Raw genomic sequence first — 13,608 nt, 5'->3', positions numbered from 1 at the left:
AGACTTTATTACCAATGAAAAATATCATCTCCAATTTTAACAAGTTTCACGCATCTCAAATGTTATCTAACTCGATAGCCAAATCCGAAAACCATTTGGTTTAAGTGCAGATTACATTTTACTTTGGACATTGTATTTATAATATAATCTAAATAAATTTGAAGGATCTTAATGTATAGCTGCTAGATGTTTATATATTTTGCAGACTACTTGAAAGTTTCATATATGCAGTATCCTTCCTATTTAGTATCACAGCTATAGTATAAATTTTATCATATATAAGTGAATAAGGATTGCATTGTTTATTTTGTATGTCTTATTAATGGATTATGCTAAATATTTTATATATATTGACACCGGTGTCTAGATAAAAAGTTTTTACTAAGTTTTAAAGTATTGCTTTTAATCCAAGATTGTCTTCCCATATGGGATTTAATATAATCACTAATAAACCTATTGGTCATATTTGCTCTCAGGAGTACACAGTACACATTCCACATAAATATATATATATGATTTTTTATATTGGCTACCAAGAATTGGGAATTAGCAATTACACATTGCGCCACCTTATTTCTGTACTTAGCATTCGGAACATAACTGATGGGCATGTATCACCCGGGCCAACTCATATTCTTCGCAAGAAGTAGAGTCTGAATCAGACACCCGTCTCCAAAAAATCAGAATCCTCCATAACTGGGATATAGAAAAAAATGGACCAATAAGAAAAATCTAAACGGCACCTTACACCCCCAATGACTGGGGCACTCACCACCCCCAGTGAACCACACACCAGCGGACCAGGTTCTCTCTGTCGCCACACAGTAAGGAATGCGGAAATTGAGAGTCAAAATGTGGCCATGCCTGGTTACAAGGTAAACCGTGCAGTCCATGCAAAAGCGCGCCCAACCGTAAAGGCCATGTCACTACACATAGGCCGTTATGTTCCAAAATAGCCTTGAGCCGAAGCAACACTACACAGTAGCAGACAGAATCACATAACAAACATGATTATAACCCCCCCTGTTCAATAACCCCCCTCAGGAGATATTAACCCTTGATTCCAAGATACAAAAAGAAGCCTGCCTCACTGAGACCCTATGTTAACGTTATCCCCAAAAGGTTATAGCCCCTCTTGGATAAACAGTTGTAATTACAATACATCCATGATGAAAGTAAAATGAAACAATCTTACCGGAACCTACGCCATGGAACAGGAACACAGCCCTTCAAGTGTGACAGATGGTAGCAGTGAAACTCGTCAACGCTGATTGCTTGTGGAGCTGTTAATATGAGTCGGGATGGTTTCGCAGAAATACTCTCTTCCTGCATCTTCGGACTCTAACTTTCACCCATGCTCTCACTGAGAGGCTGACAGGACTACATAAAACTCCAGTCCCATGCCAAAGAGTACTACCCTCCATAAGAGACTATCGAAAACTTCTGACACCTCTCTGCCAACCTCCGGACGAAAGGCAAAGAATGACTGGGGGGGATGAGAGAAGTGGGGGAGGTATTTAAGCCTTTGGCTGGGGTGTCTTTGCTTCCTCCTGGTGGCCAGGTTCTGAATTCCCAAACGTAATGAATGTAGCTGTGGACTCTTTCCATTTATGAAGAAAATAAATATTTCAAGCTACGAACAATAGTTTTAAAATAGTAGTACCATTAACATTACTGTTAGGTTGACAAGTATAGATGATACATTTCTATAGTCCTTCTGTCTATGAAGGTCCTATTTCATGATCAAAAATTTAGATTTTTAATAACCTCAAAAACTCTGTATACCTTGGCCACAGTCTCCAGCATCAAAACCACAGCTGAGCACATTACAAGCTTGATCACAGAATTTATCGGCGAGCCAGGAATTCGCACACCCCTGGTTACAGTATGAAACACCACTGATTCCTATTCCGGCCTGCCAAGGCTGTCCATGCAAGGCTCCTCCTCCTATCGCTGGGCCAAAGCGACCCACAGCTGAGTTACCTACAGCAGGAAATAAACATGCATCATTTTCATAATTACACTCAAATCAAATGGACATACAAAAACAAACAAACAATTAGACACATTAGAAAAGGTTTGCACGAAAAACAGATAAAGAAATGCATGTGATCCTTAGGGATAGACTGTTCTATCCCACAACTTTACTGGACACACCTCTATGCTTGCATGAAAGCAAAAAAATAATAATTGTAGTTAGATCAGCTAGCCATTTAAGAAAAAAGTGCCATATATTTTAGAATACCCTCTTTTAGATGTAACAAAGAAATACTTCAGTAACAAAAGATGCTAAAGCTTTGGGTATGTAAAACTTCTGTAGCACAGTGTTTCTCAACCCCAGTCCTCAAGTAATCCCAATAGTCCAGATTTTCATTATAGCTGAACCCAGCGCTACGGAATATGGCGGCGCTATACAAATAAATGATAATGATAATAATAATAACTAGAGCACAGGTGAAATAATCAGCCGATGAGTGAGAGCAGGATAGTAACCATGGTTACTGATCAGATGATTATTTCACCTGTGCTCCATTTCAGCTATAATGAAAACCTGGACTGTTGGGGCACTTGAAGACCATGGTTGAGAAACACTGCTGTAGCACAAAGTAGCCCTATTTTGTGAGAACATGGTCATAAGCTTCTGTCTATAAATACACTGCTAAAACAAAATTTTATAAGTTTGGAGAAATTGAGAGAAGCAGCTCATGTACCCAGTTTAGTCCTGGTACAAACTTTTATTACACATTACAGATAAATAAATTAAATTGAAATCGTATTTCCATAAGTTTTATTAAACATCCTCACCAAGGCAATCACCCCCATCCCAGTCACAGGCTGAATTATTACAAGCTTTATCACAGTAGCCATCTTTAATCCAAGATCCAGGACATCCTTCTGCACAGTTTGGAACAGGCCAGGTCAAGTAAACCTATACATACAAATGACAAGTGATAGATCTGTACAAGCTTAAAAGGGACATGAAACCCAAAAAATGTCTTTCATTATACAGATAGAACATACAATATTAAACAACTTTCCAATTTACTTCTATTATATAATTTTCTTCATTCTCTTGGTATCATTTGTTGAAGAAGCAGCAATGTACTACTGGAAACTATCTGAACATATTGTTCAGCCAATTACAAAAGGCATATATGTGCAGCAACCAATCAGCAGCTCCTTAGTCTACCTAATGTAAGTCATTACAAATGAGACTGAATACCAAAGTATCATATACAGGAGCCAACAATGGTTGTGTTCAACTGGGACTATTAGTTTGTAAATAGTTTCTTTACTAATGAAGCATTAGCTAATGCAAAAAACATAAAAACTGATAAAAGTTTTGCATCATAAGTGTAAAAGCAATAATTGTGATTGTGAATATTCCTCTTTGCCTGACGACTAATATAGACAACTGTAGAGCCAAAACTCTATTATCTAGAATTTTCTATAGATGTTAAGACAGTTTAAAGTTAAATTATAAAAGGGTAGGCATGACTGTCCAAGTCACTAAGGTCTGCAAACAAACCAGTAATGTGTCTACTAACACAGTACAAATCTTTTTTTGGATGATTGAATATTGGTGGAAAGGTCTTTAAATTTTGTTCCATCTTAGATAAGTCTTATCTTAGTATAAAACATATTACTTAAAGGGCCAATATAGTGGAAAAAACATAATTTATGCTTACCTGATAAATTTATTTCTCTTGTAGTGTGTTCAGTCCACGGGTCATCCATTACTTATGGGATATATTCTCCTTCCCAACAGGAAGTTGCAAGAGGATCACCCAAGCAGAGCTGCTATATAGCTCCTCCCCTCACATGTCATATCCAGTCATTCGACCGAAACAAGACGAGAAAGGAGAAACTATAAATGTGCAGTGGTGACTGGAGTTATAATTTTAAAATTTAGAACCTGCCTTAAAAAGACAGGGCGGGCCGTGGACTGAACACACTACAAGAGAAATAAATTTATCAGGTAAGCATAAATTATGTTTTCTCTTGTTAAGTGTGTTCAGTCCACGGGTCATCCATTACTTATGGGATACCAATACCAAAGCTAAGTACACGGATGATGGGAGGGACAAGGCAGGAACATTAAACAGAAGGAGCCACTGCCTGTAGAACCTTTCTCCCAAAACCAGCCTCCGAAGAAGCGAAAGTGTCAAATTTGTAAAATTTGGAAAAAGTATGAAGTGAAGACCAAGTTGCAGCCTTGCAAATCTGTTCAACAGAGGCCTCATTCTTAAAGGCCCAGGTGGAAGCCACAGCTCTAGTGGAATGAGCTGTAATTCTTTCAGGAGGCTACTGTCCAGCAGTCTCATAGGCTAAACGTATTATGCTACGAAGCCAAAAAGAGAGAGAGGTAGCCGAAGCCTTTTGACCTCTCCTCTGTCCAGAGTAAACGACAAACAGAGAAGAAGTTTGTCTAAAATCTTTAGTTGCCTGTAAGTAGAACTTCAGAGCACGGACCACGTCTAGATTATGCAAAAGACGTTCCTTCTTTGAAGAAGGATTAGGACATAATGATGGAACAACAATCTCTTGATTGATATTCCTGTTAGAAACAACCTTAGGCAAAAACCCAGGTTTAGTACGCAGTACTACCTTGTCTGAATGAAAGATCAGATAAGGAGAATCACAATGTAAGGCAGATAACTCAGAGACTCTTCGAGCCGAGGAAATAGCCATCAAAAACAAAACTTTCCAAGATAAAAGCTTAATATCAATGGAATGAAGGGGTTCAAACGGAACACCCTGAAGAACTTTAAGAACCAAGTTTAAGCTCCACGGAGGAGCAACAGCTTTAAACACAGGCTTAATTCTAGCCAAAGCCTGACAAAAGGCCTGGACGTCTGGATTCTCTGCCAGACGTTTGTGTAAAAGAATAGACAGAGCTGAAATCTCTCCCTTTAGCGAACTAGCGGATAAACCCTTTCCTAAACCCTCTTGTAGAAAAGCCAATATCCTAGGAATCCTAACCTTACTCCATGAGTAACTCTTGGATTTGCACCAATATAAATATTTACGCCATATCTTATGGTAAATTTTTCTGGTCACAGGTTTCCGAGCCTGTATTAATGTATCAATAACCGAATCTGAAAAACCTTTCAGCGTACCAGATATACCTGTGTAATTTGAATATACTAACACTCGCATATTTGATCTGTTTTGTTTTGTTGGGACCGCTTGTTAAGGATTTATGTTTAGCGCAAATTTACCAATGATCCAGCTTTTTTAATTCTCTGGTTTCTTGTGCTGCGGTCACCATTTGCAGAGCCTAATCGCCTAATACCTGTGTAATTTGAATATACTAACACTCGCATATTTGATCTGTTTTGTTGGGACCGCTTGTCAAGGATTTATGTTTAGCGCAAATTTACCAATGATCCAGCTTTTCTAATACTCTGGTTTCTTGTGCTGCGGTCACCATTTGCAGAGCCTAATCGCTCTCCCAGTATATAACCGCTGCAGTGTTTACTGAATACCTTGCTTCCAATCACGCATTAGTACTTAAGACCAGTATCTAACAAGGTGCATACTCATCCGTAGTGGCGAATTTTCGTCATTTGATGTTGTGTTTGTTATTTGCATCTTAATTAACTTTAACTAACTTTGATAAATTCTAATCCATTTTTATTTTAACAGAGTGATGTACGTAAGACTTGTTATTATTACTGTATAGTGCCCAATGAAATCAACACTCAGGTAGGAATAAGCCTTTTTGAATTTTGTATTCCCTCATTCAGCTGATTTCATACAAGCATATAATTAACATCACCAGACTCCAACTCATTTGTGCTATATTAAATACAAATAGGGAGAGTAGCTTTGGTAGTTCACACTGAAGTTTAAATTGCTTCCAGGCATATATAGAAACTAATCTGTTTTTCTCATATTTCACAAAGTATTTTATTTGTTTTTCTTCATATATTATATCATTGGCATTTTTAGATACTCACTTATCAACCACATTGCAGTCAGGCACCTCCAGGCAGCCATGAACAATTTTGAATTCGGGGACTGCCCGGATAGACATCTGAGAAAAAGGGCACTTAATTTACTTAATCAGACTAACATTGTTTCAACCAATTCTGAAAACTTTGACCCAAATGCCCTATTTAAGGACCTAGAGAAATAATTAAATAATGACACCAGAGAATGGCAGGACCTAGTGTTGCTTGATAACTATGTCTTACATGACATAGTTCCCAGGGGACTAAGGTTGTATAAGAAACCAGCCTTTGAACTAGAGGAGGTAGAATTTAGCACGGAGTGGGATAAAGCTTTCCATGACTGCTCACTTACCCTAATTAAAATCCTCATCAAATATAGGGAATACAAACTGGACAAAATTAAAGTAGATCTAGATAAATTGTTCCCTAAAATTCAGAACTTTCAGAATATTGATCATTGGAAGAAACTCAATGATAGTATTCAAGAAAGAAATAATAAATATGGGTCTGACCTAATGAGTGCAAAATACAAAAAACTTTGCAGAGATATGGAAGACTATCAAAATGATAGGGTCTATACTTACAAAACAAAAGAAATCACTCATACCATATCTGAGAATGAGACTAGAAATGACATATGCGAACAAAGACCATCCAATCATCATACCAGAAATCCACACATAAATCGCAATACTTATCAGCCCCAACAGAATGAAAACCACAACAGACACTCAACTGAAAATTACAATAAAGGCCATCAACAAACTATGAAACACAATGGACAACGGAGTTTTAATGCCAGCTCACATTAAATAAATAGAAATAGAAATCAAAACACAAACACTTTCAATAGGCCTTTCTCAGTTCCCCACACAGGTGGTAACACAGAACATAGAGATGATAATCATCAATTTAACAACAATCATTATCGTGATAATAAAAATAGTAATTTTAGGAGAAATTCCAACACAGGAAACCACATTGCACATCATACTGCAAATACAGGCTTCCACACTGCCAGGAAGGAATCCTGGCGAAGCAGAAATAATTCCAGCTGCTTCACTCCACCATATCTTAAAGAATCTAGATTTAACATTCCAACCACAAATAGATTCAATACTCTGGGGCACTTGGGAAATGGTAACTCAAATACAGCTTTAAAGCCCAACTGGCAAATACAGGGGGCGAAACCCAAGTTTACACATTCAACACACAATACATCCAATCAGGATAATAGAAGTCACCAATTGCATTTTTTAGATCTCGCCACTTCCCCAACAGGAAGATTTCGAAATCAAACACACGAAAATACAATAGAAAACCCAAGGCTTTTGCCAGGCAAAAGAAGAAGAGCAAGCGGGGATGTAGAGGGGGGAGAAAGATCCAACTTCTCAAACACAAAAAGAATGAGATAGATAAAAATAGAGCTAATATATTTAATCTTTCCACTGTACCATTGGGCAATAAAGAAATTAATCTTTTGGCGAAAGGCCTCAACTTTGCCCCCAAAAAAGCCCCAAACAAATTTCAGACTTACATTGATGTACAAAAATATATTAGAAACCTGACCCTAAAAAGGTATTTTTTAAAAAACACACCCAGAATTACACCGACATTGCCTATCACCTTGGACTACTCTGACCAATCTGCTTTGGCGACTCTCAATGAACTAGATACGGGGGTGACTTTAACTAATACATTGACTCAAAATCAATCAGATTTGTTAGATCTTAGCACACATGACCTCGAGGAAAGTATCAAACACAGTGATTTTAAACGTAAATCTAGTTTTTATCCCTACACATCCCAAGGCCAATTTGTAAATACTTTTAATAAAGTTATATGTGATGATCTCACTAAACTTTGGGAAAAGAAAGGTGACAATTGGATACATAAATATAATGATAATTTAACAATAAGTGAAAGAAAAACACTTAAAGATTTAGAAAACAATTATAATATCATTATCAGGGCAGCGGACAAGGGTGGTGGGGTGGTGATACAAAACAGAGAAGATTATCTCAAAGAGGCTTCTAATATATTAAATGACCAAAGCACATACAAAAAATTAAACTTTGATCCCACCCTTAAATTTAAAAAGGAACTCAATATTATTTTGAAAGAAGCAAAAAATAACAACATACTTAATAATGATGAATTCAATTTCTTAACAGAAAACCACCCCACCATACCCACGTTTTATCACCTTCCCAAGGTGCATAAAACCTTAATATCTCCACCTGGTAGACCCATAATTTCTGGGATCGGATCACTAACCAATAACCTATCTGTATACATAGATCATTACTTACAGCCTGTAGTACAATCTACCAAGGCGTACCTCAGGGATACAATCCACACAATCAACACATTTGAAGGGTTAGATTGGTCGAATGACTTTCTGTGGGTATCCTGCGACGTATCGTCGCTATACACTTGTATACCGCACGACCAAGGAATCAAGGCTATTAAAGAAATACTTATTGAAGACTTCTCACCCCATCAACACCTTCAGTTTATTTTAACAGGCATTAAATTCATACTTTCACACAATTATTTCACATTCGACAAACAGTTTTATAGACAGATACAGGGCACTGCGATGGGGACCACATGTGCCCCATCGTATGCCAATCTCTACATGCATCATTTTGAGAATAATCGCATTTTGACAAATAACCCTTATCACAGTCACCTAATTCGTTATTTTCGGTATATAGATGATGTAATTATCATCTGGAGAGGAAGCGAAACACTATGTAAGGAGTTCATAGAACACATCAACACCAATAATTATAATTTAAAATTTACATCAAAAATAGATACCAAACAAATAGAGTTTCTTGATTTAATTTTATATATCGATGAACAAAACAAGGTAGCAGTGAAGAATTTTAGAAAACCAACTGATAAGAATGGGTTCCTTAATGCAGGTAGTGGCCATTTACCCAGATGGAAGACTAACATTCCTCTGGGGCAATACCAAAGGGTAAAGAGAAACTGCACCAAAATAAGCGATTACAATCAAGAGTGCGCTCTACTAGACTCTAGATTCATTGAAAAGGGTTATTCAGTTGAGTTATTAGAACAGGCTAAAACTAAAGTTTCTCTAATGGACAGGAAAACTCTTACTTCCTACTGACAAGTCAAAACGAAGGAGACAATCTAACACATCAAACAATGACAGATTTATCACAACATACAGTCAGGGCTCTAGAGAAATACAAAATATCCTAAAGAAACACTGGGGTGTGTTAAAGGCAGATCCTATACTGGGGGATGTTTTACCAGATCACCCATTGGTAACTTTCAGAAAAAATATGGATTTTAAAAACATTTTAGCACCCACAAGATTGCGTAATTCTAATAAACCTTGTATAATTAAGGATAAAACACACTGGTTACAACAAAAACCCGGCACCTACAAATGCGGGGTATCCAGATGTGGCATGTGCCAATATGTAAATAGGGAGGTTACCTTTACCAATTCAGGGGGAGACATCACATTCAAACAGAAATATAAGAGCAACTGCAGTACCACCTATGTAGTTTACTTGCTGAAATGTAGCTGCAATTTGATTTACATAGGAAGAACCAAAAGAAGTATACGTACGAGGCTGGGAGAACATGTCAATAATATAAAAAATGGCCTCATGACACACAGTGTGCCAGAACATTTTAAACTACATCACAATTTAAATCCTGCATATCTAAAAATCCAAGTCAGACTGGATACCCCCCAACAAATTTCCAAACAGGCTTCTAACACTCAGACGCAGAGAATCATGGTGGATTTACCAACTAAACACCATGCAATCATCAGGTCTAAACTTAGAATTAGACCTGCAAGCTTTCATGTAGTTTCACTAAAAAACACTTTTTAAAAAAAACACATCAGATTTTTAATTTTAATGTATACAACTACATATTGCTTTTAAACATTTATCTAGTTTTTAACATTTAAGGTTTTTTAACATAAAGCTCATTTTTGAACAGTCTGTACATGCAGTACAATTCATGTTCATCATTGTCCATTTTCATATCTATGTTTATATTTTAACGTTTATTTTTGCATTTAAGGTGATTACACTGAACAAATTTTATATGTTTTTCAGACATACAATAATGCAAAGCATTTTTCCTACTCAACAAGCTCACCTGCCAATCAGTTTCACCACACTCTGACTGGCTGGTAATTAATCATGCAATTAATGGTCCCTTTTATAAAGCCGGTAGGCACCATGCTTGCAACACTTCTAATTTTTCATCTCTTGAGAAAGTCTGGGCGTTCTCAGACGAAACGCGTAGAGTTTGTTTCATAGCTGTATGTTATACTATAACACAGTTTGGATGTAAAGATACCTTTATATGCAGTTTTTATTTGTGCATTTTGTAAGTAGCCATTTGTACGTGTGCTCTTACACTGAATTAAAGAATACTACACTTGAATTGGGCTGCGCCTGTCTTTGCTTTCTTATCACAGACTCCCTAGAAAAGAAACCCTTGTGAGTGGTAACAGAGAACTCTTTTCCACGTTCACTTTCCACCCATGCGACCTCAGAAATGCTAGAACTATCTCTGTATGAGACTTTGCATTCTGAAAACTTGACGCTTGTATCAGAATGTCGTCTAGGTACGGAGCCACCGCTATGCCTCGTGGTCTTAGTACCGCCAGAAGTGAGCCCAGAACCTTCGTAAAAATTCTCGGGGCCGTGGCTAACCCGAAGGGAAGAGCCACAAACTGGTAATGCCTGTCTAGAAAGGCAAACCTTAGGTACCGATAATGATCTTTGTGAATCGGTATATGAAGGTAAGCATCCTTTAAGTCCACCGTGGTCATATATTGACCCTCTTGGATCATGGGTAGGATGGTTCGAATGGTTTCCATCTTGAACGATGGTACCCTTAGGAATTTGTTTAAGATCTTTAAGTCCAAGATTGGTCTGAAGGTTCCCTCTTTTTTGGGAACCACAAATAGATTTGAGTAAAATCCTTGTCCCTGTTCCGATCGCGGAACTGAGTGGATCACTCCCATGATTAAGAGGTCTTGTACACATTGTAGAAATGCCTCTCTCTTTACTAGGTTTGTCGATAACCTCGAAAGATGGAACCTCCCTTGTGGAGGAGAGGTTTTGAAATCCAGAAGGTATCCCTGAGATATAATCTTTAACGTCCAGGGATCCTGCACATCTCTTGCCCAAGCCTGGGCAAAGAGAGAAAGTCTGCCCCCCACTAAATCCGTCTCCGGATAGGGGGCCCTGTCTTCATGCTGTCTTAGGGGCGGGAGTAGGCTTTCTGGCCTGCTTGCCCTTGTTCCATGACTGGTTGCCTTTCCAACCCTGTCTGTAACGAGCAGTAGTTCCTTCCTGTTTTGGAGCGGAGGAAGTCGATGCTGCTCCTGCCTTGAAGTTACGAAAGGCACGAAAATTAGACTGTTTGGCCTTTGGTTTGGCCCTGTCCTGAGGAAGGGCGTGGCCCTTACCTCCCGTAATGTCAGCAATAATTTCCTTCAAGCCGGGCCCGAATAAGGTCTGCCCTTTGAAAGGAATGTTAAGTAGCTTAGACTTGGAAGTTACATCCGCTGACCAGGATTTAAGCCAGAGCGCTCTGCGCGCCTGTATGGCGAATCCGGAATTTTTAGCCGTAAGTTTGGTTAGATGTACTACGGCATCTGAAACAAACGCATTAGCTTGCTTAAGGGTTCTAACTTTGCTCAAAGCCTCATCCAACGGCTCTGTGCGAATCGCCTCTTCCAGAGACTCAAACCAGAATGCTGCTGCAGCCGTGACAGGCGCAATGCATGCAAGAGGCTGCAATATAAAACCCTGTTGAACAAACATTTTCTTAAGATAACCCTATAATTTTTTATCCATTGGATCTGAGAAAGCACAGCTATCCTCCACCGGGATAGTGGTACGCTTGGCTAACGTAGAAACTGCTCCCTCCACCTTAGGGACCGTTTGCCATAAGTCTCGTGTGGTGGCGTCTATAGGGAACATTTTTCTAAATATCGGGGGAGGGGGTAAGTATTTTTGGTATAGGAAAAACGTCAGTACACACCGGTACCGCATAGTATCTATCCAACCTACACAATTTCTCTGGAATTGCCACCGTGTCGCAATCATTCAGAGCCGCTAATACCTCCCCTAGTAACACACGGAGGTTCTCAAGCTTAAATTTAAAATTTGAAATTTCTGAATCCGGTCTCCCCGGATCAGAACCGTCACCGACAGAATGAAGCTCACCGTCCTCATGTTCTGCAAATTGTGACGCAGTATCAGACATGGCTCTCGTGTCATCAGCGCGCTCTGTCTTTAACCCAGAGCTATCGCGTTTGCCCCTTAATTCGGGCATATTATATAATACTTCTTTCATAACATTAGCCATATCATGTAAAGTGATTTGTAAGAGCCTAGATGTACTTGGCGTCTCAATCCTACGCATCTCCCAAGCGGGAGACGCAGGTACTGACACGTGAGGAGAGTTAGGCGGCATAACTTCCCCCTCGTTGTCTGGTGATAGTTTCTTTATCGGTACAGATTGACTTTTATTCAAAGCAATATCAATACAATTGGTACACATCGTTCTATTGGGCTCCACATTTGCTTTTGAACATGATGAACAAACAGTTTCCTCTGAATCAGACATGTTTAAACAGACTTAGCAATGAAACTAGCAAGCTTGGAAATCACTTTCAATAAGTTTACAAGCAATATAAAAAACGCTGCAGCGCTTCAAAAATACAGATATAATTAAACAATTCTTAACAAGAAGTGTATTATTAGCAGAGGATTGCACCCACTAGCAAAAGGATGATTAACCCCTCAATACCGAAAACGGATAAAACAGATATCAATTAAGATTTAACGCTTTTAATCACAGTCAGCACACTGTCACAGATCTGCTGTGACTGATTACCTCCCTCACAAATGAATTTTGCAGACCCCTGAGCTCTCTAGAGACGCAGGAAGACTGTGCAAGAATTTTAACTGCGCAACAAGGTCCCTCCCACTCCTATCACAACAGTGGGAGCCCTGATATAACGGTTTCCATGCAGAAAAATATGTTAGCCATGTGGAAAAAAATCATGCCCAAAGCGATTTATCACCAAAGTACCTCACAAAAACGAATAACATGCCAGTAAACGTTTTATTAAAAAACAACATTTTCCAATGTCATGCAAAGCTATCACTAAGCCTGCTACCAGTCGCTACCACTGCAGATAAGGCTTAAGTATTATTTCAGTTTTAACAGTATTTTCTCAGTCAAATTCTAGTCCCTAGAAAATAACTCGACTGCGCATACATTTATCAGCCTGATACCAGTTGCCACTACTGCATTTAAGGCTGTACTTACATCAAACGGTAACAGCAGTATTTTCTTAGTCAATTCCATTCCCAGAAAATAAAGTACTGCACATACCTCATTTGCGGAGGACCCCGCATGCTATTCCCAGTTTCTGAAGTTACCCCACTCCTCAGAATGTCGAGAACAGCCAGTGGATCTTAGGTACGCCTGCTAAGATCATAGAAAAAAAACGCAGGCAGTTTCTTCTTCCAAATACTGCCTGAGATAGAAAAACAGCACACTCCGGTGCCATTTAAAATAACAAACTTTTGATTGAAGAATAGTTAAGTAAAAACTCCAGCTC

At 38.6% G+C, this 13,608-nt stretch overlaps 1 protein-coding gene across 2 annotated transcripts in view; it reads right to left on the bottom strand.

Annotated features, from left to right (window-relative positions):
• The window catches only part of GNPTAB (N-acetylglucosamine-1-phosphate transferase subunits alpha and beta), a 299,994-nt gene that overhangs the window by 157,439 nt on the left and 128,947 nt on the right, over positions 1-13,608 (bottom strand). For both annotated transcript variants that reach the window (XM_053716982.1, XM_053716983.1), the window contains 2 exons: positions 2,806-2,929; positions 1,786-1,983 (listed from right to left, as the gene is read on the bottom strand). In XM_053716982.1, the coding sequence (XP_053572957.1) occupies positions 1,786-1,983; positions 2,806-2,929 (322 nt within the window). The remainder of the gene's footprint in view (positions 1-1,785; positions 1,984-2,805; positions 2,930-13,608) is intronic.

The sequence above is a fragment of the Bombina bombina genome, chromosome 6 (assembly GCF_027579735.1).
Source record: "Bombina bombina isolate aBomBom1 chromosome 6, aBomBom1.pri, whole genome shotgun sequence".
Lineage (NCBI taxonomy): Eukaryota > Metazoa > Chordata > Amphibia > Anura > Bombinatoridae > Bombina > Bombina bombina.
The sequence above is the reverse complement of the archived record's forward strand: the minus strand, read 5'-3'. Positions and strand labels throughout refer to the sequence as shown.